This window comes from Motacilla alba, chromosome 3, assembly GCF_015832195.1.
Source record: "Motacilla alba alba isolate MOTALB_02 chromosome 3, Motacilla_alba_V1.0_pri, whole genome shotgun sequence".
Classification (NCBI taxonomy): Eukaryota; Metazoa; Chordata; class Aves; order Passeriformes; family Motacillidae; genus Motacilla; species Motacilla alba.
The window spans coordinates 113171526-113197578 of NC_052018.1; the positions used below are offsets into that span (position 1 = coordinate 113171526).

At 44.1% G+C, this 26053-nt stretch overlaps 1 protein-coding gene across 23 annotated transcripts in view; it reads left to right on the plus strand.

The window, feature by feature from the left end:
• The window catches only part of PLCB4 (phospholipase C beta 4), a 182531-nt gene that overhangs the window by 135347 nt on the left and 21131 nt on the right, over positions 1 to 26053 (plus strand). For 21 of the 23 annotated variants that reach the window (XM_038131218.1, XM_038131229.1, XM_038131232.1 and 18 more), the window contains 14 exons: positions 324 to 424; positions 2089 to 2124; positions 4687 to 4828; positions 5479 to 5563; positions 6077 to 6201; positions 7282 to 7333; positions 9606 to 9708; positions 11318 to 11482; positions 14215 to 14419; positions 17288 to 17376; positions 17763 to 17913; positions 19750 to 19799; positions 19923 to 19988; positions 24488 to 24603. In XM_038131218.1, coding sequence (XP_037987146.1) covers positions 324 to 424; positions 2089 to 2124; positions 4687 to 4828; positions 5479 to 5563; positions 6077 to 6201; positions 7282 to 7333; positions 9606 to 9708; positions 11318 to 11482; positions 14215 to 14419; positions 17288 to 17376; positions 17763 to 17913; positions 19750 to 19799; positions 19923 to 19988; positions 24488 to 24603 — 1486 coding nt within the window. The remainder of the gene's footprint in view (positions 1 to 323; positions 425 to 2088; positions 2125 to 4686; positions 4829 to 5478; positions 5564 to 6076; positions 6202 to 7281; positions 7334 to 9605; positions 9709 to 11317; positions 11483 to 14214; positions 14420 to 17287; positions 17377 to 17762; positions 17914 to 19749; positions 19800 to 19922; positions 19989 to 24487; positions 24604 to 26053) is intronic. The other 2 variants (XM_038131237.1, XM_038131235.1) reach the window with 1 other exon arrangement.

Consider the following 26053-nt stretch of genomic DNA (forward strand, 5'->3'; position numbering starts at 1 on the left):
TTGAAGAACTCTGTCATCACTTCTTGTTATTTCCCAAGGCTATTGGCTTTTTTTTTTTACACCTTTGCTAGGCAAAATACTGATTACTTCAAAAATACAGCAAATGAAATTTCTCTTACTAACCATCTCAGGCCTCAGCTGTCATTTACTGCACTTGGAAACAGTTGACTAACTCTTAGAAATCTAATACCCTGGATTTTATTCCTGTTTTTGAAAAACGCCAAACACAAACCTGTGAATTCAACTGTCATTTGTTTCATACCTTGCAAAGAAAACAGCAGCTGCTGTGGTTTTTGCACTGATCCTTTTTGTTTTCTGTGCAGCTGACCAGGAAGAGGAAGCTCATCCTGAGTACAAGTTTGGAAGTGACCTTACTGTAGATGATTACAGTCAAAAAGAAGCTGTTGCCATCAGTGTCAAAAAGGTGGGATTGCTTCTTTCCTATATATTGTTATGAAAACTTTCCATGGAGGTTGCTGCAAAAGGCACTCTGCTTTGTGGAGACATCAGAGCACTTGTCCCTAGATTCAAACCTGAGATCTTCACCCGGTGCCCCTTTCCTCCAGGCTCATGAGTGCACAAAGCTTTGTAGCCAAAAACACTCTCGTTCAGGTAGGATATACAGAGTCAGTATGTAGGGAGCAGTGTATGGCTGGAGGATTCCATCAGAAATACTAATTACAGGCAGCAAACAGTTTCCTGCTCAGCCTCTGGTGTTCCACTTTGTGTCTTAGGTGCAGGATCCTAATAAGAGGGGGACATGAGCTTCCTTGCTCAGCAGTATTTTGGCAGGGCTGCACTCTGTGTCTTCGCTGCAGGGCTTTCCTGCATCGTGTCCCATGGTGAGCCCTAGGCTGGTTCTCTCTCCCACCCGCAGCAGTGAGGGCAAGGCAGGACAGTCATTCCCAGTGGGTGCTGTGGCAGGGGGCTCTGTCAGGCAGCCAGTGGCAGGCAGGGAGAAGGTTCTCTTTATTCCACTCATACCTGAGCATTGCAGTTATCAGTAACTTGAACAGTAGTTGGTGGTTATTAGATACAGGGTGTTGGAATTCAGAACTGAGCTGCTCTGGCCCTGGAGGCATTAGTGCTGCTTGCTACACAGAAGAGCCCACATGTGAGGGCTAAGGTACCTTAGCAGATCATGTTCCCCTGCCACTCCAGTGTTTTGGCCACTTCTTCCCTCCTCTTTGGTTTCCTTTGGATCTTGCTCCAGACAGAAGTGTAGCAGTGGAAAATAGCAGTGTGTGTGCAGCAGTACCCGAGCCATCAGACCTGCCTTCTGGGTATCTCTTCAGCCATCAGCTTTGCTTCCTCAGGACTTTGATGGATCCTCCCACTGAAGTATCATTTCACTTCTTTGCATTTCCTAAGTCACCGGTCCTTAACTACCTGAATGTTTTGGGGTGTTTTGGTTGGATGGGTTTTTTTGTTGTTGTTGTTACTGTTTTGAGGATTTTTGTTTGTTTCCAGGTAGTTGCTCATCCTCAGCACATGTCTTTGGGTAACTTCTCTGCTTTTTGGCTGATCAGTGACTTGATCTTTATTCTGCAGGAATGCACATTCAGAGAGAGCCAAGACAGTATTTATCTGAGAGTCTCAGTACTGGTAGCTTTTAATTGAAGGCAGGCACCAGGCTGCATTGCAAATAACATCTTGGGACAGGCCTTCTCCAATGTGGACATTTCAAGCACAGTTTACAGCACTCTTTACCCTCAGTTTTCAGAGCCTGGCAGTTTGCACATCCAGATCAGATGATCTTTATTGTGGTATCTTTGTCTGGGTGTGTTTTTCTTTCATTCTTCTCTGAAGCTTCCTGTCCCCAGCCTCTAGTGATAGCTCTGGTTTAGGCTTAACTGTCTGGCATCCTTCATCCTGTTCCCATGGCTGAGTTTCAGATCTTGTGTACCCAAATTTGGAACAGACTACAAATTTTTGAAAGTGTATGGAACAGATGAGCCTTGCAGCAAGGTGGGAAAGGGTTTACTTTTTGCTAAATGCATTCGTTTTTTGAGGATTTTTTCCTCCTTACTGTGAGTGTGTCCTATTGCTTTTTCTTTGGGTAATGTGTATATATTTTTTTTCCCTTAGGCTGTTGAAGATTCTGAGCAAGAAAACAATAAAAAGGTGACACAGGATGTAATGTAGTTGATTTTATTGCTTTATATATAACATGCATATTACTTACCATGCATTCTCAGTGGTTTAACAATTTTATGCTCAGTTTTCACCACACCTGTTTTTGAAAGTGACACTACCTCCTTTTGTTCTCTAGGGTTCTTCTGCTATGCTTTTATACTGGGGTCAGGGCTGGCAGAAAATCTGGGGACAGACAGGAGTGCACGACCTTTGCCTGCTTAGAAGTATCTGATCTCCTGCACTGGGAAACCTGTTCTCTGAATGGTGTTGACTTGTGTCATCCCTGCTTGATTTTTCCCTCTGCCCTTACCCTGACTGCACTTTGTTTTCCTCTCTCTTTCTTCCTTTTGCTTTCCCTTGGGACTTCTGCATTTATCTTCTCCCAGGAATCCCTTCTGTAAGACTCTTTCCACCTCTTTCCACCCTCCTTCTCCTCTTCTCTCATTCAAGCTGCTCCTGTTCATAACCACACTTTGTTTCAGTCCGTGTTGTTTTCTAAGTGAGTTCTGCTTCTTTTCTTGAGGGGTGGGGAGGTGTAAATGACATGGAGATCAACTTTCCCCCTGGTCTTCTCTATGCCCTACAAGGCTCCTGTGCTGCTGCAACCATTCCTCTGTTTCTGCAGACTTTAGGAAACATTCCATCCTTGGCCCTTTCTTAACTCACAGTTTTGAAGATGTGAACAGTGCAGAGTAGAGCCCTGCTCTAAAAATGAAGGGTCTGCAAGGGAGTAAGATGAAAGCAGTGGCTGGAACATTGTCTTTGAGGCACAGTGTCACTGCTGCTGTCCCAGAGCTGTACCTGCAGGGTGCCATTGCCTGGGCACTGAGGCATCCCTCACAATCCCTTTGGCTCCCTTTTCCCTGGGGCTCCTGTGGTGTAGCTGTGGGTGGATCAAGTCAGGTAAGATTACTGTTCTGAGCAGCCAACAGCAGGCACTTTAAAGAGCCCTGGGTTTTAGGAGATGAGTGGTCGGTTCTTCCTGAGTTTCAGGCCTTTCACAAGTTAAGACACTTAAAAGAGCTGGTTTCAGTGAGTAAATTTGGCCTGAATTTGACCTAAGCTCTCTTAACAGCTATTGACCTAGTAACACAAAAAAAAAAAAGAAAAAAGAAAAAAAAGCCTGTTTTCTGCTAACACAGGGATGTGCTGTGGGCATGTCTTGGGATCAGATCTGTGAAAGCTCAATAAGCACATTTCTGAAAAGCAGTTGGGTGGAGCCCTGATGCTCAGCATTAAAATGTGGCATCGGTTTGATTTCATGGGCTGCTGGAAGTTCAATTCAGTCCAAAAGGCACAAACAGTGTGTACCTGGACTGATTCTGCTGACTCAGTCCTTCTGTGCGGTCAGAAAATGGTGTTCCTTGTGAGTGTAATCATCTCATACCAAGGCATAGATGGGTCCAGTTCACATGGGTTTCATTCTTTGGGATGTGTCTGCACCGCCTGGCAGGCAGAGCTGCCGTAACTCTGGTGAGTGGGTTCACTTTTCCTTTCCTCTGCCACCTCAGGGAGTGAATGAGCTGCCGTGGTGTAGGTTCTGTGAACTGCATTTCCCAGAAAGGGCTTGGCACAGCTTCCTCTTCCTGACTGTCCTGAGGCAGTGATGAGGGAGAGCTTCTGACAAACACGAGCTGCAGTCTGAATGTTTGAATACATTTTGTGCTTCCCAGCAGAAGGTCACTGGCAGCCTACAGGCAAATTTTTTGGTGGGATAGCAACCAAAAATGCATGTGTGATAAAAACATGATGAATTTGCAGAGATTGCTTAGCTTGACAGAGTTGTTTTGTTTTTTTCTTTTTTCATTTCAGTGAAAAGAATGTGTTTCAAACTGGTTTAGGGAAAGGCAAATATTGGACAGGGAGAGCCAATTAAGAAGTGCCTCCTGATGGGGGTTTCTAGCAGATGAGATACTTGTAGAAAACTCTAAGTTCAGTTATAAATAAAGTGCATCTTTATATAGGTGATGGATTCAGGTTTTTATCAGTTGAAGTGGATAAGAATAGGAACTTGGTACTGTGTCTCTTGTCAGTCTTGTGACATCTTTTTGTCCAGTGAAGGCTGTGGTTCCTACATTTTTGTTTACTTCTGTTAGGAAAGATTAATAGTGGAACCCATTTGTGTTTTGATGGTGAGGAAGTTCTACTGAGTGCCAAGCACACACAGTTTCTATCAGGAAATGCATATTAAATTACATGTTTTGGAATTTATTTGACAAAGATGGATCATTATCTCCCAGCATTGTTCAGGCTGTTGGAATATTTATCTTTTATCCCAGTGTTATCCTACTAACTTCATGTAATATTTACCCACTGCTTAGGAGCTGTTCTATCATCAGCCCTCTTGCATGCATCCTATAACATTGAGAGTCTTACATCAGCAAGGAAATAAATTTTAACTTGTGACACTAAACTTCCACTTTTCTTGTATTAATTTGCACTGTCTTTAACCTCCTGCAGATTTGGCTATAATGTTGTCCCACCTTTGAAAAACCCAGCAGCAGTGTTTGCACACAGAAATGGTGATTGTTCTTTTTAATGTGTTTCCAGGGTTTAGTAACTGTGGAAGATGAACAAGCGTGGATGGCATCTTACAAATATGTAGGTGCCACAACCAATATACATCCATATTTATCAACAATGGTCAACTATGCTCAACCTGTAAAATTTCAAGGTTTCGATGTAGCAGAAGGTAACATAAAAGGTTGAATGAAATACAAGTATTTGCTTAACCTAGGTAGATTTTTAATCTCTACGTTTCCTGAGTTTAGAAATAAAGGCATAAGACTTTTGTAGTTTAATGACCATCATCAGTGTGTTTGTAGAGCTGTCTCCTTGGATGTGAAGTTAGCGTGTTATTCCATTAGTCATCCACACGGAGTCACTAAATTACTGGGAGAATAGGAAGCTGTTGAGGTTGGTTCTGTTCCGTGGGCCTTTCCATCTGAAATGCTTTTTTTTAGTTCATCTCTCTGCAGTTAGGTGAGCACAGCTGTCACAGTGGGCAGCAGTGAGCTGATACTGCACACCAGACAATTTATCATGTTGGTTTGCCTTATCTACCACACAGTGCAGGCTCTGAATAACAATGTTGTCCTAAACAAAAAAGAATGTTGATTTCCCAAGGAGTGAAACAGAGAAGCCAGTCAGAAATACTATGAAATTTCTCATCACTGTAATTTGATTCTATGAAATTTCTCATCACTGTAGTTTGATTCTATGAGTAATAGATAATGGGGAAAGAGACCAAAAACTGCTGTGTCCTGCTGTTATAGTGCATGATTTTGAGTTATGATTCGTCATTACAGAGGTGTTTTAAAATGTCTTGTCTTTCCTTTCTAGAACGTAATATTCACCATAACATGTCCTCTTTCAACGAATCTGTCGGACTGGGCTATTTGAAGACTCATGCCATTGAGTTTGTGAAGTATCCTTTCACCTCCTCACCCCACTTTGCTACCAGTCCTAAAATAAACCAGGGCACCTTTCTACATTTAGTGCTGCATGTCTACAAAGGGAAAGGGGGTGTTTCTCCTACCTCACACAAGGAGAAATGGTGAGATTTGATGGTGAGATTTGATCTACATTTAGTGGTGCATGTCTACAAAGGGAAAGGGGGTGTTTCTCCTACCTCACACAAGGAGAAATGGTGAGATTTGATGGTGAGATTTGATAGTGAGATTTGAAGACTCATGGCATTGAGTTTGGGAAGTATCCTTTCACCTCCTCATCCCACTTTGCTACCAGTCCTAAAATAAAGCAGTGCACCTTCCTACATTTAGTGTTGCCTGTCTGCAAAGGAGAAGGGGAAGTACCTCACGAAGGAGAATTAGTGAGAGTAAAGAAGAGGAGTGTTGTGCTGTTGGAATGCTGAAGGGACCAGGGCATGCCTCTGCACCTCTGTGATGTTTCAGTTGGATTTCCTTGATGAGTTCTCTAGTTACAACAAGCGGCAGATGAGTCGGATATACCCGAAGGGAGGCCGTGTGGATTCCAGTAATTACATGCCTCAGATTTTCTGGAACGCTGGCTGCCAGATGGTCTCACTGAACTATCAGACCCCAGGTAGGCACAACGAGCAGTGACCCTCACTCCTAAAGAATGGCTTGGGCAGTGACTCTCAGACAGATGCCGTGGATTTGCTGCTGGCATTTCTGGAGGAAGCAGACATATGGCTGGATAGTACAGCGGGGTGGGAGCACGGGAGCGTAAGACAAGGAGCAATAAAAACAGCCGTGCACAGAAGGAAAATTCAGTCCCCTTTTATGGAAAAAGAATGGAATACTGCATCTTCCCACTGCAATGGCTTTTATTAATAAAAAGTGTTAATTACAGGGAAATCAGTGCTTTCACAAAACACAGCTCTGGCACGGTTGGGTGCATGTCTGCGAAGCAAAGATGGAGTGCACTGATTAAGATGGTAAAAAGTAATGACTGTGTGACAAATGCATTTCTAGGCCAGTTGTTGGGAAGTGCTAGGAGTCACGTGCTCGGGTCTGAGATGCCAGCTGAGAGAATGATTCCAGGGAGTGGAAATGCCTCTCCACAGGGTGATGTGAGAGGAGATGTACTGTTCCTGTTCCTGTCTTTGTGTGGTATTTTATTCAACTAAGTCCACAGAAAACCGGTGGGATATGCACCTCACCTTCTGTGAGACAGCGGGCTACAGACAGCTTCATCGGGGTGGTTGTCACTGTGTGGAATGCATTCTTCAAGGATGTCTCCTCCAGTGTATTTGTAACTCTGAGGTTATCTGCACTCTTAAAGCTCCTGCATCCCTCTGTTATTCCAAGTGATCTGCAGAAATGTGGACATCTGCACTGTAGATACCAGAGGTTAGATGGTGGAAATGCCATCCCAGGCACGTGGCATGTCCACAGTTGTTACTTCCTGCCTGCCATGTGTGTTTGAATTCAGGGAAATACTGTTTCCAAAGCACAGCATGCTTGGTAAAGCTGTTACTCCTGTGAAAAAAAGATCAAGTTTTCCTGTTGCTTCCTATTATTTCTTAGATGTGGGTTTTATATGCATTAAATTAAATTTTTATTTTAACTTATTATTCTGGAAAAGCAGTTTTATTTTCTGATCTAGTTCATGATCTGCATTATTCAAGGAGGAAAGTGAGTAAATTCTCTCTCTTGGCAGATTTAGCAATGCAGTTGAACCAAGGGAAATTTGAGTACAATGGATCGTGCGGGTGAGTGATATGATTTAAACTGTTGTCACTGTGCATCAGAGGCCTTTACTAAGGTTTTAATAAGATTTTGTCACTATTAATTACGTGTTACAAAAGGCAAATGGGATGCTAGGTGAGGAGTGGGAATCAGCAGAGTTCAGGGAGAATTATCCCCCAAAAGGAGGTATTCTAATGAATATGCTTTTAATTGTGCCCAGTTTTTGAATGAGATCCAAGAGGCATTGTGTTCATATTATGAAGATCGTGAATACTGTACACAGTTATTCAAATACATCTCCACCCTCTGTTCCCAGCCTTTCTTTGAAGATGTGCCTGAGAGTGGAGATTCATTGCACAGTTCACAGAATTGCCAAATTTACTTGGACAAGTGGAATCTGAATACCTAGGGAACATATTTTTAATCTGTGCACTCTTAATTGGAGCACAGATTTCACAGAGACTCCTGAAGTGTTTCATCTAAGTTCTTGCTCATGATTTTTGCACGACAAAGGATGTTCAAGGGATGCTGATAGATTTTTCTCAAGTGTTGATCATAGGCTTTAATAGGATAGACTGGTCATTAGCAGCAGGAGAAAAGGAGAAGTTTAATGAATCACAGGAAATGGCAGTCCAGAAACACATCAGAAGCTGCAAACTCTTCCTGGGGAGAACTACTCTTTCATTACTGCAGCTCTTACTCAGAAAGAAAGTCTGGGTAGCTGGAGCTCGGTAAAATTGCTCATTTGCAGAATGGGCACAGAGTGCTTGGCCGTTCCATGCCTTTCTTGCAGCTGTGAGCGCTGCAGAAGAGGCTCTTGGCTTTGACAAAGCTGCACTCTCTGTAATTTCAATCAAAACAACAAGAGTGGAAGAAAACCAGAGCTTTCTTAGGGCAGAGTTTGCTTCCTTTCTTGTTGGGCCCACCAGCTTAGTAAAAGAGTACCTGCTTACTTTTGCTTACTTTTGCCAAGTTCTCTGAAGGACAGGCAGAATTATGAACGAAATTCCTGGATTCTTACATCAGTGTTTGGGTAACAATCTAGTGGTAATGCATGGTAATGTTTTGATATGCCTTGGAAATGTGGTGGTGTTTCAGTCACAGAACGGAAATGAAACACTGAGCATTTCCTTCTGCCTGGACTCCTCTTTTCTCAGATTTGCAGCTTTCATGCTGATCAAACAAGGTCATTTCAGCATTTTTTATTGCAGCAGGCTGAAAACAGAGGCTAAGAATAGTTAGTTCTCTTCTGGCCCAACCTGCTTTAAATCAACAAAATACTAAGAAATCACTTTTCTAATGGAAGAAGAACATTTTTAATGGAAGAAAAGGGAGTGATATTACTTCCAAACAGAAACAGTGTTATTTAAATATGGATGAAAACACTGACATTCTTTCCAGTGGAATTTTTCTAGCATTTTTTAATCCCTGAATTCTGTGTATGCCTTTCTCATATTGCGTACCAGTGATTCACTAGAGAGACTAAGGGTGAATAAAAACTCATCTTCTAGCAGCTTGGTCTGTCTGGGTTGCAGAATTATCAAGATTTTTCCAGTTGCACATTTTCTTCCCTCAGAAGAGAATGTCTGTAACGTGCAGCCTTTCTGCAGTGATCAACTGCTGTTTCATTTTGGTGGCAGAATCCTTGGGTTTTGGTGCACCAGAGCACAAATTGGCTTCATTGATATGTTGATGCAGTGTGAGGTCCTCAGGGAGGCAATGTGAGTGTTATTGTGGTGGTACCTTTCACGCTGCTATAATTAACAATCTGTCAGCACTGACATTATCAGTTGTTTCCCCCAAGGTTTCATCACCACAATGACAAAATCAGCTTCAAGCTGAAATTTAGTGTATGAGCCTTGAACGGTAAGGAAATGCTTCATCTGGAAAAATAAAATTGAAAAATCCCTCAGTGCTTTTCCAAAGTGTTAAAGAATTAAAACAAAGGAGAGCGCCTGTGTTTTATTACATGGTAACTCCCTGTATTTTTAAACTGTATTATTCAGTTGTTTTAAAATGCCCTTGATTATATTACATTTATTTTTATCTTAAAATCCCGGATTGATTTCATCTCTCAGTAGCTGGCAATTCAAAATGAAAATTAGTGTTTATCTGTGTTCCAGACAACTGTAATACTTTCTTTTACTTCCTCACACTTGCAGCTGGAATGAGTCTGTATTTTACAGTGCTGTAGGAGATCTCATTGTTTAAAGGCACAACATCCATTTCATGTGCATTTAATACAATTGTAATTTCCAGTCAAGAATAATTTTCTCTTTTTTTCCATGAAATAAGGTATCTACTAAAGCCAGATTTCATGCGACGACCAGACAGGACGTTTGACCCGTTCTCTGAAACTCCTGTAGATGGAGTGATTGCTGCAACGTGTTCTGTCCAGGTAAAGCAGCAGCAGGCGGCTGGCATCACACCCAAAATCATCGTTTAAATCATCATCCAAATTGAAAATCATCAGAAATGGGATATATGCACTCAGTGTGCTTGGACTGGGTAGACTTCAGCAAATTGTTTCCTTTTTTTTCTTTTTTAATATTGCTGGCTAAGATGCCTTTGTTCCCCTGATCTGAGCGGAGTGTGATAGAATTGGAAATGATGTGTGACTACACATGGTGGTGTTCTGACACAGTGGTCTTTTTGAAATCCACAAGCCCACACAAACAGATACAGGAGTGAAGTTCTTCCCGTGCACAGTGTGCAATTGCACAGCATCACTTGTCCCCACGGAGCAGGGAGGAGTCTGAGCACACAGGGACTGGATATTCTCAAAACAAATGGAGAAAATGGTTGGTGTGAGGCAGGCCCTTACTCTGGAGGTACCTGTGAGTAACCAAGTCCATAAAACTCCTGCTGGAGTTCTACAGCATGGTCAGTTCTGGGAGGAGGCTGGTGACTGTAAAACCTGTGTGGTGAGCAGAAGGCTTCAGCTTTCATTTAGCATTTTCCGTGGGCTGCATTTAAATTTCACACCCTCGCTGGCCAGGCATTCCTCATGCATTCCAGATGTTGAACTAAGCTCCATTTGCACCTCTGGAAGAATAAGCATGTTTTATTAATGTTGTTTTTCTTCAATGGTAATCAAAGCATAGTCCCTCTGAGAAGGAGGTGGGACCAGATGGTTCCTAGGTCATGCATTTTGACAGTTGCCTTTCTTTTGTGACTGAAGCTAGTATAAAATTACATACAAATTTTGTAATTAAAGAGTTGAGTGGATCAAAATCCAGCAATGATACCCCTCAGCCACCTAATTTTTCGGATCTGTTATCCAGAGTGTTCCCCAGAAGGATGTTAGGTCATGGAAACAACAGGATTTGGAATGAGCTTAGGTGTGTGAAATCATGTTTCAGTCTTTTTCTTCCCTCCTTGACTGCAGTAATGAAAACAGTAGCTGTATTTTTAAGTAATAGATCATCTTGGTGAAATAAAAAATTTCCCTGGAGTAATCTCCTGTGTGGCTAGCTTAATCCTGGCTTGGGGTGAAAAGGCAACAAATCTTTGTATATATAACAACACTGAGGAATCCTGTGGGGGTTTGTTTTTTCACTTTTTAAAGCCTCCTGCACTTTCCAGACACGTAAAAAGGAGTCAGACTGACACGTGATTACCTCCAAACCTTCACCTGAGTGAAAGCAGAGCAGTAGTTTCCTTTCACCTCTTGTGCTCAAGATGTATCATAGAAAAAAGTGCTTCTGAGCAGAGTGTTAGAAGCTGTGGAATGGCAGTGCCAGCTCTGGTCATTCCAATCAGTGTTTTCACACAGTGAATGCAGCTGTGAGACACTGCTGGTAGTACCATTTCAGGTGGAGGTTGTATTTCTGTGTCTGATCACAGGCCTTTCCAGGGAGGGGCAGTTTGAGATACACCGTTTGCACACGAGGGGCTAAGCAGGGCTGCCAGCTGCAAACCATTCCTCAGTGCTGTCAGTCAGAACTGACCAGCATCTCCGTATCCCGCTCTGCAGTGCCTTTCCTCGCTGCGTTGCTGTGTTGCAGGTGATATCTGGGCAGTTCTTGTCAGACAAGAAGATTGGCACCTACGTGGAGGTGGACATGTACGGGCTGCCCACGGACACGATCCGCAAGGAGTTCCGCACGCGCATGGTGATGAACAACGGCCTGAACCCCGTGTACAACGAGGAGTCCTTTGTCTTCAGGAAGGTAGGATGGCACCTGTGCAGAGCACAGCCTGGGCTTTGCTGTGCCCTGAGCTGCCCTGCCCTCCTGAGGCAGCCCCCCGCTCCAGCCCGCCCGCTCCCAGGGCTGAGTGCTGCTCCGTGGAAAGGGTTTGTAGGGCCCTGTTTGCTGCTGGGAACAGTGCAAAGCTGAAGCCAGCTTTCAAGAGGCTGCTTGCTTTTGGCTTGTTTTGGTTCTGTTTTCTTTTTGGTTTTGCTTTGGTTTTATTTTTCTAACGGATAACCTCTGTAGCTATCACATGATTTTTTTTGTTGTTTTTGTTTCCATTTGGCTTTTTCCTCCCCTTTGCTTCCTCCTCCCACTTGGAGGTAGCCACCTCCTCTGTGACCATGCCTGTGTTCAAGGTATGCAGTCTGCTCAGAGTGGGCCCCGCTGGTGGACACCATCATTCCCTGGAGATTTCTTCTTCCCTGCCCTGGCAGTGGCTGCTATCTTGCACTGTTCCTTCAGCCCAGAGGGCAGGTGAGATGCTGCATCCAAAGCTAAGGTCAATGTCATTACATGGAAGAGTTGGAAGGGTGCTGTGTTCCTCAGGCGTGTTGCCAGCTCCCTCCTTCAGTAGTCCATGTGCATCATGTACCTTCTTCTTTATTTTTTTATTTTTTTCCAATACTGAAAGAAAAAACAACCCTTTTTTTCTTGGCATGGGGGATTTAAAGAGAGAGACCATTTGTCCGTGTTCAGTTTTTATCTCTCAGTCTTTATATATATATATGATACACATATATATACTTATTTATTTTATTTTTCTTCTGTTGCCTGGAGTTTCATCCAGACTACATGTGTTACAGTGCTGTCTTGGATAACATCTGTTTTGCTTACACCTGTTTTGTTGTCATGCAGAGTTGTCGCTCTTTTATTCCAAAGTTCAGACTTGTAGTCCAAACGTCAGACTCTTGCCGAGTGGTGATAACTCTTCACACTTGGGTATATTACACACTTAATCTGCTTTCCTAACAGCATAGCCAGTTTCTAAGAGAAATTTAGTTGATGCAGGAGTTTTTTCTGAACTCATATTCTGGAAGGAATGTGACTTCAGGTGCTTTTCTCTGTGTGTGAGGAGCACAGGGAAGATGCTTATATATAAGCAATCTGGCTGCCCATGGCTTGCTGGCCACATGACCAGCATCTGCTGCTGTCTGATTTCTTACATCAAAAGGGCCATAAATTCCAGTGCAGCCTGTGTGTTGGGACATGAGTGCAGAGGCTGAAGCCAGCATTTCTCATCACTGCTCTCCAGAGAGCAATCCCATGGTCACATGCTCTCTTGAACTCATAGGTCAGCCAAAAGAATATTTTTCTTCGGCTCAGGCCCTTCTCAGAGCTTAGCAATGTAATCAGTATACCTGGAGATCAAGCAGGTGAGTGGCAGGAACACAGCAGGAAGGTTCCTCCAGCTGGAGATGCTGAAGGCACGGGGTGCTAAAACATGAGAGGGTGGAAGTGCCTAGCAGGATACCACAGAGGAAATTAATGCAGAGGGAACAATAAACTCAGTCCCCACTTCTGCTCCCTGGCAGATCTGTGTCAAAGACCATCATGTAATGAAAGATGTGGTGATCTGTGACCTGTAGGGGAGAGCTCTTACCTGCCCTGCTTGGGTTGCAGTGTTCTCCTCAGGCTGATGCTTAGCCCTACACAGTTGTTCTCAGGTACTGTGTTTGATTGTTCTCCTGTCATGTTTTCTCATTTTTATTTTAATTAAAATGAAGTTTCAGTCGCTCTGGCCTGGGTTCTGTGTTGTCCCTCTGTTGTGTGAGGGGAGGAGGGAGTGGCTGCTGGTGGTGGCCTGTGCTGGGAGTGCTAAGCTGTAGCTGACTAGAGCAGGATATCCATGAACTGCTCCCGTGGCTTCAGAGACCAAAAGCAGCCTTTATTTTGTGCCCCCAAGACTGAAATGGAAGTGGCAGGGGGAAGGTGTTAGGGAGAAGGCAGACACAGCTCATGAGCTCCTCCCTTGTACCCCACAGGCGTGGGTGAGTAGCGCCAGGTAGGGACGGAGTGGAAAGCCTTTCCCAGTGTGTGGCTGGGGTGGGCTGGCACAGGAGCTGCACCTCTGCTCCTCTGCCTCCTCCTCGCTGCTGCACGCACAGAGGCAGCACCTCTGCTGCAGGCAGGGCAGGGCATCTCTGTTCCTGTCCTGGTCAGCCCAGCTGCGACTGGCAGGGGCGGGAGGCTGCAGCATCCCTGCTCCCATGCATGCCTTGACCCCCATGTCCCGAGTGCAGCACGCCCACCTCTGCCGGCAGCACAGCGTCGCAGCAGCTCACACCTCCCCAGCAGCCCGTGCTTGCACTCTCCTTGCCCTTTTGGATGCATCCCAAATCCCATCTTTCTGTCATAATTCCTCCTGATCCAGCACTACCTGCCCTTTGATTGCTGCTGTATCTGTCATTTCCCATGCAGTATTTACCTGCCTTCTTATCGCTGCCGCCAGTCTTCAGTAATGAAAAGTAAACGCACAGAGCATTTAGCTGGTGTAACTGTGAGCTGCAGGATTTACGTAACCTGAAATCTACCCGTTATTTAGGGTGAAAAAGCTTTTCTAGGAAAGATTTAATTTTGAAACCTGGGGTGTGCGGGGAATGACCTGATCTGGCAGTGCTGGTGGTTTGTGGCACCGAGCTGGCGCACGGGAGGCGGGGAGGGAGCTCTGTGTCAGTGCCATGACACGTCTATGCTTTGTGGCTTTCCAGGTTATCCTGCCTGACCTTGCTGTCCTGAGAATAGCAGTGTATGATGACAACAATAAGCTGATTGGCCAGAGGATCCTGCCCCTGGATGGGCTGCAGGCAGGTTACAGACACATTTCCCTGCGCAACGAGGGCAACAAACCCCTCTCTCTTCCAACTGTTTTCTGCAACATTGTGCTCAAAACCTACGTGCCTGATGGGTTTGGAGGTGAGATCAGCCTTTGTCTCTCTGTGCTGTGGCTCTTGAGCGCTAGTGTGCGAGTCCTGAAGTGCTCCAGGGTCACTGTGCCAGCCAGGAGCACACATGCAGTGCTGGAGGATGGAGAGATTCAGGATTCCTAACTTTCTGTAACTCCTTGGAACCTCTGCATATTGAGGGAGGAAATCTGCTTTTTGACCAAGAGTCTGCCTCTGTTGATGTTAAAAGTATTAGTGTACTAAAATGAGAAAATAATGTGGAAAATAAGCTACTACTACTACTTAGCTCCATTTGGTTTTCTCTGTTGACAATTTAAAGTCTTTTTTTATTACATATTGTCTGTATTATTACATATTTTTATTACATTAATATCTGTGAGATTAAGATGTACTTTATCTATATTGATTGGCCTATAAGTATAAAAAATACATGCAGAAATATACTTTCTTTCAAACAAAACCAATTCTATATTCTTGGGAAAACTGGCATATTTTTGTAAAAGTTCAGTGAAATAATTCAGCATCCAGAACCTCTCTGCATTTTTCTCTCCCGATTTTACATGTCTTCGGTGTGGTTTAATTGTTTTTGGGTTCTCAGGAAAGTTAATTTAATGTGAGCATTTCCATGATCAGCTTGGCAGAGCTGTGGTCACTTACACTGAGCAGTGGCAAGTTGCCCCGTGCGTGTGAGAATAATCATTACACCACTCAAACCTGTGTAATGCTCCAGTTCCCCCTGACAGAAAGGGCTTCTGCACCCGGATGAAATTTGCATGTGCATTGGACAATACACGAACCATTTAAAACTGTAAAGTAGGAATGGCACGGAATGCTAGTGCTCTGACTCTGCAGCAATTACCTCAGGGGCTGCTGATGAAAGATATTGATCAAACCAGTGTTTTTCTCTTCACAAAGCCTGTTTCAAACCTGCAGCCGTGCAAAGAATGGCTGCGCTTCTCTGTGTGATTTCCACAGTAGAAACTGGAGGAAGGGAAGGTTGGCCTAACCTGTCTTCAGGTCTGTGTTTGCTGGTGCCCGTCCAGGCTTTTAAAAGTTAACAGGCTGAGACTTCAGTAGCAACATTTCAGGGGAAAAAAGGTGTTACAGGAGCATTTGTGTTGTTCACATGTGGAATCCTGGGTTCTGGCAAGTCAGCTGGAGATTTGCCACGGGCCCTGGAGCACCACCCTGCAGCACATTTTATCCCCAGTATTTAACTGCAGGGACTTTGTCTCCAGAGAAATGTAAGCTGCTGCCCAAACTTGAGATTCTCAAGGGTAATTGACCCATCAGTCTAAGAGACATGTTTAAGTGTGCCCTTTAATTCTTACCTGAACTGAAGCTTTTGGCAGCAAATGACTCGGTTGAAATATTTTCTCAGCTAAGGACGTGCTTCTGATTTGGGATTGATGTTCTGTGGCACCAGACTTTTCCTAAGAATAGAATTTAAACTTAGCACTGAGTTTGATGTGGCTTGAGCTGCTGAGTGGAACCACAAGGAGAAAATAATTGTTTAATTTATTTTTTTAAACTGCATTCTGCACTCGCAGAAGTGAAAGACTTGTTTTCCAAAGAGAAATTCAAGTTCAGAATTTGCAAATCGTGTGCTGCAGTGTCAGCAGTGCTGTAGGTGGTTTAGACAGAGGTGGGAAAACGTTGCTCCCCCTAAGTAACAGTGCTGTTACAGTAAAAGGCTGCTGGAAGGGAGAGCTGGTGGTTGTGGTTTGCTGTCAGCATGGCAAAAGCAGCCTCCATATGAACAGGAGCAAAATGAGCTCAATTCTGGCTCTGCTCTCCCTTCCCAGACAGGCTGCACGTGCCTCGTGTATTTTCCTGCTTGGTACACAACAGCAGCGTGGTGAGCACCTGGGCAATACCTTCTGACACTCGGGTGGAATCATTAGTATTCTGCTGGCATGGGGCTTTTAATTACTTATCTTCTGCAGTGAGCTTCTCATTGTTTCATGAGCCATCATCAGGATCCCCATGGTGGTTTTAGCAAACCTGTAGGAAGGTAGAGCTCAAGTCAGTGGCTGCCTACTTTCTTTTTTCTTTCTTTTTTGCTTTTTTAACCTGTATGAGTAAGATTTAAAATGTGCCCTGAATAATAACTAGAATGGGTGATGCACTGTAAGCTTTAAAAGATGTGGTTTCCTTTTTTATTTTATAACTTTGCAATTTCTTGTGGTTTATTTGCATCAGCCCCTCTGTTCCCAGTAAAACCACAATCATGGCACAGATTGATGCCAATGAAGCAGCATTCTCCAAATCTCCATTCTAGAGCTCTGCAGTGAGTAAGCCTGGCTGTCAGGTTGGTGGTGGGTGCCTCTGAAATGCACTCCTGCAGTGATTCTCAGAGTTCTGTATTTCATTGCAGCTCTCCCCCAGAATGCTGCTCCCCACACTCAGGGATGCCTATCACTGAGGCTGCTGAGAATAGATTTACCTGATTGCTGAATCCACCTGAACCTGCTCTTTAGCTAGGAAGTGCAATGGCATTTTCTGCAGTTCCCTGCAGTCCCGAGTCAGAGCACCCCTCAGCCAAGGGACAAAGTCGGTGCTTTGTGGCTCAGGAGATCCCATCCTGGTCTCAGATTGTACAGCCAGTAACTGGGAGCAACTTAGAGCAGTCTGGCAGAGTCACTGGGTTCTAGACAGGGGGCCTGGATTAAAACCACACCTTGGTGCACTATGGACTGTTCCGTGCTCCAGGTGCTGTGGAAACGAGCACTTCCAGTCCTGCCTAGTTCCCTACAGAAAGCTGGACTCCTGCTGTGAGCCGTGTCTCATGATAACAGGGATAGAGTAAAGCTTTTGTAAAATGCTCATTTCCAGATGCCTCCAAAGCTCACCAAAATATTATTTTTTTTTCTTACAGATATTGTGGATGCTTTATCAGATCCAAAGAAATTTTTGTCTATCACAGAAAAAAGAGCAGACCAAATGAGAGCTATGGGCATTGAAACTGTGAGTAGAATCAATGACAAACACAACCCACTTCTGTCCATGCTGTGTTCTCTATTTAAAGTGAACTGGTCCTTCTCCAATCAGTGCACCTTATCACTTCTCATTTTCAAATATAAGCTTCTTTGTCTGGCTTATGTCATTTACTGAAATACCGACTGGCTTTTCGTGGATCACATTAATACCTCCTTTAGGAGGAGAGATTTTAATAAATGGGGGACCAAGTTGTATTTTAGTAAGTAGCTACTTGGAATAGGTTACAAATGCTTTACTGTGTTGATTGAAAATATGTTGCCATTTCATTATGTTTAAAGTAAGCCTTTCACAAATTCCCAGCTTTTTACGCTGCAGGCAAAAGAGCAATCAGTGTGTTCTGATGTTTCTTTCAGAGTGATATAGCTGATGTACCAAATGACACTTCCAAGAACGACAGGAAAGGGAAGGCCAATAACCCCAAAGCCAACGTAACTCCTCAGAGCAGCTCGGAGCTTCGGCCCAGCACCACGGCAGGCTCTGGCTCTGGCACCGACGCCAAGAAAGGTACCCAGATCCTGCCTCTGCTCTGCAGGGTTCACAGAGCCACACAGAGCCCTCAGCTTTCATGCTTGTTACAGTCATTCTTAGCATCTTGCCATTGGGAGGTGTCTCTGGCTGATTGCAAGTGAATGCAGTGTGTTGCTGAAATGCCTGTGTGAAGGCAATGCAGCTTGATTTCACAAGGGGACCTCTTCGTGTAGCTGTGCACCTCTGGTGTGCTGCTAGGCTTTTTATTTTGTGTGTATATTGTACACATAACCTGCATGGCTCTGGGGATAGTTTACTAGTAAGGATTCCTGGAGGAGTGCCAGTAGGAGTGGCTATTATCTGGCATAGTCCACAGAAACTGCTGCTTTTTTTCTCCCCTCACAAATCCCTTGGCAGGGTTGCAGATTTAAGTAATTAAAGGTATTTAGAATTCACTGGATTCTGTAGAGATTTCCCAACAATTAGAAATGTTTTCACAGTGTGGTTTTACATTGAATAGTGATTATGGAAATGGCATGTTTATTGGAAAAAAAATTTAGATGTGCTCATTTCTAAGTGAATAAGTATTTTTTCCTAACTGTTCACCGTTCACTCTGCAAAGTCATTTTATACAGTCAAATGGGATTATTTGTTTCTCCCATATCATCACAGGTAATGAAGATTAAGCAAGAAAGCAAATTTGTACAGCTGAATGAAAGACAATAAATATTTCTGTGAGTGGGCCCCAGGAATTAGGATGTGGTTCTCTCACTCATCCAGCTTGGCCCAGGGTATGGCCAGGAGGGAAGGGGAGCACGGAGGGCTCTTGGTCTCACATTAAGGCACACGTGGCTGAGCACACTCTTGGGAAGGGATCTCCTGAGAAGCCAAGGCCATTTCCCTGGAGTCACTTTTGGCAGTGAATCAAAGCCTCAGGCTGTCTCTGGCACCTGAACTCGTTCAGAAGTTCTTCCCTGGTGTGAACCCCGGGTCACTGCATGCAGTGAGGTGTTTTCATTTCATGTGTCGTGACCGAGGTGCACAAGTGTTAGTGTTAGTGTGCGTTAATCAAACAGGAAATCTGATTCCTGCTGGCCATGGAGCCAGACCTGGGCAGCTAAGGAAATGTTCTGTGTGCTGGTTCTATGCAGTAAATGCTTTAAAATAAAATCCTGAGGAGGCCTGTTTAGAAACCCAGCAGCCTGATGCAGGCCTGAGGTCTCAGTATTTAACACTTTCCTGGCTGCAGTTTGGGAAACAGGCCTGAGGTCTCAGTATTTAACACTTTCCTGGCTGCAGTTTGGGAAACAGGCCTGAGGTCTCAGTATTTAACACTTTCCTGGCTGCAGTTTTCATCCCTATTCTTGGATGTTCCAATAGAGCTGCTCATTTGCAGTGAGCATGTAATGTAATGATCCTTGTTCTGTGTTTCTTATCTGTGATTTACTAGGATATGAATAATTCCCACCACTGTTAAAACACACAGCTCATCTTGCTGTTAGAAATTACTTGAGCAGCTAAGTGGGGAAGGCTTTCAAAGGCACAAGAATGTGGGGTTTTTTGGCACTTCAGTGTTTTGGCACTTCAGTCCTGAACCATAAGAGATTAAAATACATTCATTGATTCAGTTCTTCTTCCACAAGGCAATTGATTGAAGAGTGCATGGGAAAAGGAAATTTTTGTATCTTAGCTAGATCTTGATGAATAATTTTCTCATTAACCTGTGATTATTTTTTTCATGTGGTGAAAAACATTAATTAATTAATTAATTGTTCAGTTAAATGTAGGTTGCTGTGGTAAACCTCACATTTTAAATATGAGCTATACTAGTATGTATGAAGCTTTGGATAAACTGTCTCAATACCTCCCCAGGTATAGACCTTATTCCTCAAGTGAAGATAGAAGATTTAAAGCAAATGAAGGTAAGTATTGACACCAGCTTTTCCAGGAGGTGCTTTTAATTTTTTGTTTTAAGCAGCCAGGATTTTACCTGGCTAAAGTCAATATGGCCAGAGAAGAATTGATCCAGCTTCTCTTTTTTTCAGGCTTATATAAAGCATTTAAAGAAGCAGCAGAAAGAGCTGAATGCCTTGAAGAAGAAACATGCCAAGGTATGATCATTAAGGGTTCTCTGAGCCTCATTTTAGACAGTTGCTCACTAGCACAGGCAGTTCCTAATTAAATTATAGTGGGAGACTAAGGAGTGGTGGTTGGACTCCCAAGAAAGGCATGCATGTTTTAAATGGACTGAAATACGCTGCAGTGAGCACACTTTCCCTCTGGCAGCTCCTTGTGAGGCTGGGTGCACGTTTGTGTGACCCATGCAAACACTCCAGGCTCACCTTTCTCAGGTGAGGACTTTGTCTTGCTCCCTCTTGCACGACTTGTTGCCAGGGAGCATGGCAAAACCAGGCAGTCATGATGGGAGGGAGGTGGTGCTGCAGTGAACAAGGCACTGCAGAAACTGCAGAATCACCAGAGAGGGCTGGGATGTGTGGCTGAGAATGCAGAGCCCTGGTCCTCCTCATTTCTGTCTGTGTTAACCACTTCATAGCCAGCTTGTTCTTGGCAGTGACACCACAATTATATACATTTCTGCCACAAATACACTGCATGGCAGGAAATCCCAGCCAGTTTTGCCCTGCCCTCTTTCATTAGAAAACCATTTCACTTGTTACATGAAGAGTTATAGTAAGTGAAGAAAAGACCTCAAGTTGGGAATTTTGGCAAAGGAAATCCACAAATCCATTCTGGGCTGTTGGGGCAGTTGCTCCCTTGCTCTCCCTGCTTAGGAATCCACTGCAGACCTGATGCCTGTGGTTGCCTGGGCATTTCTGGTATCAGTCTTGGTGTTTATTTTCCTGACTGTTGTTTGGGCATGGCGCACTCTGTACAATAGAGTATGGGGAACTTACTTTCCATATTGGCACTTTTTGGGGGGTTCTTGGTATTGAAAGCCATGTAAGAAAATTAACTGGTTGCATTTCAGCCTCCTTACTGACTGTGCACAGGGGAAATGAGTGATTTCTGTGTTTTTGTGTTGTGTGCAAAGCCCATGCTCAAAGGAAAGTGTCTGTCACCAACGCTTCATGATATTAACAGCTTCTAGACCTTCCTAGGGCTGGTCTTTTTGGGGGCTTCTAATTTTCAAACACTAATTTGTCATTTCATTGGCCAGCAGCCGCCAGTTTGCTCTAGAAAAGGCCCTGTGGTTATGGAGAAAACAGACATACCCAGGGGTCTCTCTCCCTCAAACACAGGATAGCTGAGCCAAGGCTGTGCTGGCTGGCATTAAACAAAATGATCCGTCTGCTCAGGCTTGCACTTGCTTCCCTGATCAGAGGAGCAAATTGCCAGCCATAGTCTAAAATGGCCCTGCGCTCACAAGGGCTCTCAGCATTAGCTCAAGCACAGCTCAGCCTGAGCCAGCCTGTGTGCTGCTGCTCCTGAGGGCACAGGGTGACAACCAAGTGCCTGGCTAAAGGCCAGCCAGGGCAGCTCCTGGAGTGCAGAGAGGCAGCAGTGCTCTCAGGCCACTGCTGGGTGTGCTCACCACTGCTCCTGCTGCCTTCCATCAGCTGGGGTGGAGCAGAGCTGACCCATGGGCAGCCTCAGGAGGGCTGTGTCTGAAGCAGGCTGAGCCTAAAAACACCAGAAATAGGCTGGCTCTCCTTTAACCCCTGACACTCCAGAGACCTGCAGGAGTAAGTAAGCAGAAGGGAGTTGTTAGTGATGCTTAAGGAAAGCAAAGTCGAATGCTTTTCCATCAAAAATTGGCCATGGAAAATGCATTATGGCCAACTAAAATGAAGTGGTGCCACGTCTCCCAGCACACACCTACCTGTTGCTGTTGTTCTTTGATGTTACCTTCCACTTACTGACCTCTGTTCAGCATTTCAGCCTTTTTGGCTCCAGCAGCTACAATAACATTGTCCCCAAGTCCCTCTGTTGGGATTGCTGAAGAGCACATGAGTGCTCTTGGGAGCAAAGAACATGAGCCAAACCGCAGTCCAGGAGGGAGCTATCAGCTGCTGGTGCTGTGGTATTCCTTGTGTTTGACTTTGGAAAAACGGTGGCAAATTCATGTAATTGTCACCACTAAAAAAATCTCCTTGTTAGGAATAACTTCTCTTGAGTCTTAGCTCTGTAACCTGTGCTTTAGGTAGTTTTAAAGAATATGTCCAGCCACTTCTGTATACTGTGCAGAAATGCCATTTTTTAAACAATGCCTTCATTTAAACACCTGCGTTTGGCTGCTTTTGAGGTAGAGCTTTTCCTGCCCATGTTCCCTGAGGAATGACTCTCCTCAATCTCCCAGTATGAATTAATATCCATGTCTTGTATTCAGCTACAAGCAGCTGATGTGTCTGGATGGTGACCTTTAGTTTATGTCTCTTCTTTATCAAGTTATATGATGAGTACTGTTTAGGGGAATGACCTGGGGTGGCATCACAGGCAGTGGGCAAAGAAAAGGACATTTCTCAGTCAGCCGACTTCACTTTTTAGCAGCCTGCTTTTATGGGCTCCTGCTTCATTTTCATATTTTTCAGAGCTGTCAGGAAGTTTCCGTGCTTTTTGGGCTAGACAGAAGAGGAAGGATAGTGAGGGATTACCTTGATTTATTCTCTCCCAGCCCAGCAGCTCAACAGAGGATTGGGCTGTACAGTTCTAGCAGTCTCAGACACCACAGGGATGGTCACAGGTGCCCCTTGAGGAATTTAACATGGTTCTAGCCAGGAACCAGAATTAGATCTAAATCCCCAGATTCATCTGCTGCACGTTCATATTGACATTGAAAATATGTACTGTTTGAATTAAAGCCTAGTGAAAAAGAGCATGAAAAAATCTCCATTTCACAATGCAGAAGTAGGAGTACAAAAGACAAAGGAACTGTAGACAAATGAAGTTCTGCAACACGGAATTTTGAACTGGAAATGTTAGATCAGTTTTTTATTTCCTCATCCTTGTATTCTGCAGTGAGACTCCTCCAGACCTCAGTTTTCAGCTGTGCACAGAATTTATGTTGCTTTAGGGAGATACTGGACAGGAATAACAGTTTGTATAATGGGAATTTATTCCCTCTTCCCTTCAATAGCCCAAGCTGGGATTCCTGCACACACACACTCACTGCTCCCAGAGGAACAGGATATGACTCTGTTCTTTTGCCATGGACACTCTTGCTGTGATTTGAGTCTTTCTGTACCAGCTGGGTGGCCTCTCAGAGCACTGGCAGGGCTGGGGCTTCAGTTTGTCACATGTCATTTGTGAATATATTCATGTGAAAGGTGGTGTGCAGGTTCAGTGGGCTTGAGGAAATCACAGAACCTACCTGAGGAGACTTTCACCTGCCAACCTGTTCTGAATCAACCCAGAACATGTTAGCAACTGGAACTTTGGTTGGAAAACAAAAGATGCTACAAAAAAAAAAAAAAAAATGCTCTTAGAGTTTTGGCAGGAGTTTGGGCAGAAGTGTCATGCTTTGCTGAGCTTGTTCTTATCTTTCATGGCAAGAATTGGACAGCTCTGCTCCCTCAGAGGGGAGTGGGTACTTTCAGAGATGCTCTCAGTCACTTCACCTGTGGCTGGCTGATGGTGTCAAACCCGAGTCACTCTTTTCACTGTCCCTACTCCCCCTGCCTGGTTAGTCACTGCAAACACCCCCTGGTGAGGCTGGCGTGTGTTAATATTGACAGAACAATGTGTTTCCCTTTAAATCCCCTGTGGAGCAGCAAATTCAGAGCCCCACTCTGAGTACAGCACTTGGAAGCTGTTTGTGTTCCCTGGAGAGGGGCTTGGCAGATGTTGGCGTGCTGGGGTACAGCCCAGTACTAGATTTTTGAAAGCATTGCAGCATTGGTATGAATGTTTTGGTAAAAGTGAGTGTAAAAGTATTTAATTAGCATTTTTAGGGGCAGAAACAGTGCTAAGGCAAAGGTGTATAGGAAATAATAATAATAAAGAGCAGTAGAATAGCAAGTGTGGAGAACATGCAAAAATAGTTATAAAAATAGAGATAAAGTCCTGGGTGAAGCTCTTCTAATTAATGAGGTTCTTTTTGCCACGATTGGATAAAATGCAGGGCAGTTGGGTATTAATAAAATATCATGAATGAAAGAACCATTTCTCCTGTTACAGTGTAAATTCAATATTTGCTGCTCTCCATGCTGGTCCAATATTTGCATCATTATGAGCTGCTGTTCAGATAAAGGAAAATGGAAAGTTAAGTTGTATTGCACAGCTTGCTGCCACTTGCTAAAGGTGGGATTTCCTAATGGTGAGAGTGCTGCTGTCACTGGGGATCGTGGGCCAGACCTTCAGAATTGTACTTGAATGGACATTTATTCCAACAGATGACTTTTCTCCCCCATCATTGCTTTGTTCTAAAATGTACTATATTTTTAAGGCCCACTGCAGGTTTTAGTTTTTCAGACAAAGAAGAAATGTTTTAGTGCTTGTGGTGGAATACCTGGACTGTTTAGTAGCACATGGCTAGACCAGATTAAATCCCATTGTCAGAATTGTCTGTTTGTACACTGATGTTTTTTAGGCTGTAAGGAAATTGCCCATCCAAAAGCCAGTGACCTAATGGTAAGGCCCTGCTGTTTTCCAGGAGCACAGTGCCATGCAGAAGCTGCACTGCACACAGATTGACAAAATAGTGGCCCAGTATGATAAAGAAAAGGTGTCATATGAGAAAATGTTGGAGAAGGCAATCAAGAAGAAGGGGTAAGATTTTTTTTTTATTATTATTATTCTTTAGACTTAAAATAGATTTGCTATCTTATGCTTTTGTGGTCTGGAATAAAGGGTTCAGTAAAAAGGGCATTGCAGCTTGAAGCAGCATCATACATCAGCCTGAGAATGAGCTCTAGCAATGGGCCATAAATGCTGGGCTTACTCTGCCTTTCTCCAGTCTTCTGCTGTCAGAATTTTAAAAGCAAAAGCAAAGGATTTGCCTCTTGTTTTTATTTCTGTGGTCTGGTGTGGTCCCACTGCACTCCCCTGCAGTGGGATTTCCCCCCTGGAATGTCACTGTTGTGTTCTGAGAGCAGACTAAGGTCCTCAACAGCTCTATCACCAGAAAGTAGCAACATTTGGATTTTAGGGGAGAAGCTGGCTTTTAAATCCTGAATGTTTGAAAATAATAGACTCTTGCCGTGCTTGTTTCTTTTGGACAAAAAACTTAGAGATCCTCAGCTGGGATAAATGAGTCTTACTGCTTTGACTGGGGTAGAGTTGTTTTGACAAGCTGATGGCCTGGGATATTATCTGTGTGAGTCTCCTGTTAGTCCCAGAAAGGTTCCTGAAGATGCTGATTACTTTACTAGATTGTCTCATTCTAATCTGGAGCTCAGTGGCAGGACCTGCTCTGCCTTGCTGCTCAGCTGGCAGCAGTTTCTCCTCTCCACCTTTCCCCATGTCACTGGAATTTCATTGAGACAGCAGGAATTACTTGAGCTCCATCCCCAGCTATGCTAACAGTTGCTCCTAATTTCATATTGTTGTCATCTGGCAACAACAGCTGGCAGCTGCTCACTCACTGAACCCTGAGCATAGATGCCTGCTTGGCACTGCATTCTTCCAAGAATGCTGTTTCTATAAATGACTTGGAATGGTGGAGGGGGTTTGAGTGCACATGTTGTAAACTGCCAAGGGAACAGAAGCAGGACTGTCAGAAGTGAACAAAGTAAGGAGAATGCTCCTCACGAAGTTTTTGAAAGCTCACAGGTCAGGCTGTACTTTTTTTGTTCAAGACAGGAGAACTGTAAGCACACAAATACTCACAATCTATGGAGTTTCTTCCAGAAAATTGCTGCTTCTCCAAGCAGAGAGGGGCAGCTGCAGGATTGATTAATTTAATGTGGCTTGGATTCAATTTCATTGACTATAACACAGCAGAAGGTTACTGATACAGCTGGATTTTTAGTTACAGTCAGGTTATTTCCTACAGTGGCAGAGACGTGAGCTCTGGGCATTGCACTATAATTATTGTGGGGGCAGAAGGGTTTCCCTGTGCTCTGGTATTTAGGAATCTCAGTGTTCCTGTTGGCCTGGGAAGGAGCCAGTGCCTCTGCCTGTCCAGACAAAACAGCCAAGGAAGGTGTGCCAGGAAGTTCAAGGTGGAATGGCTGTCTCTGTGCAGTAAATATGGAGAAGTCCTGGATAACAGTGCTCT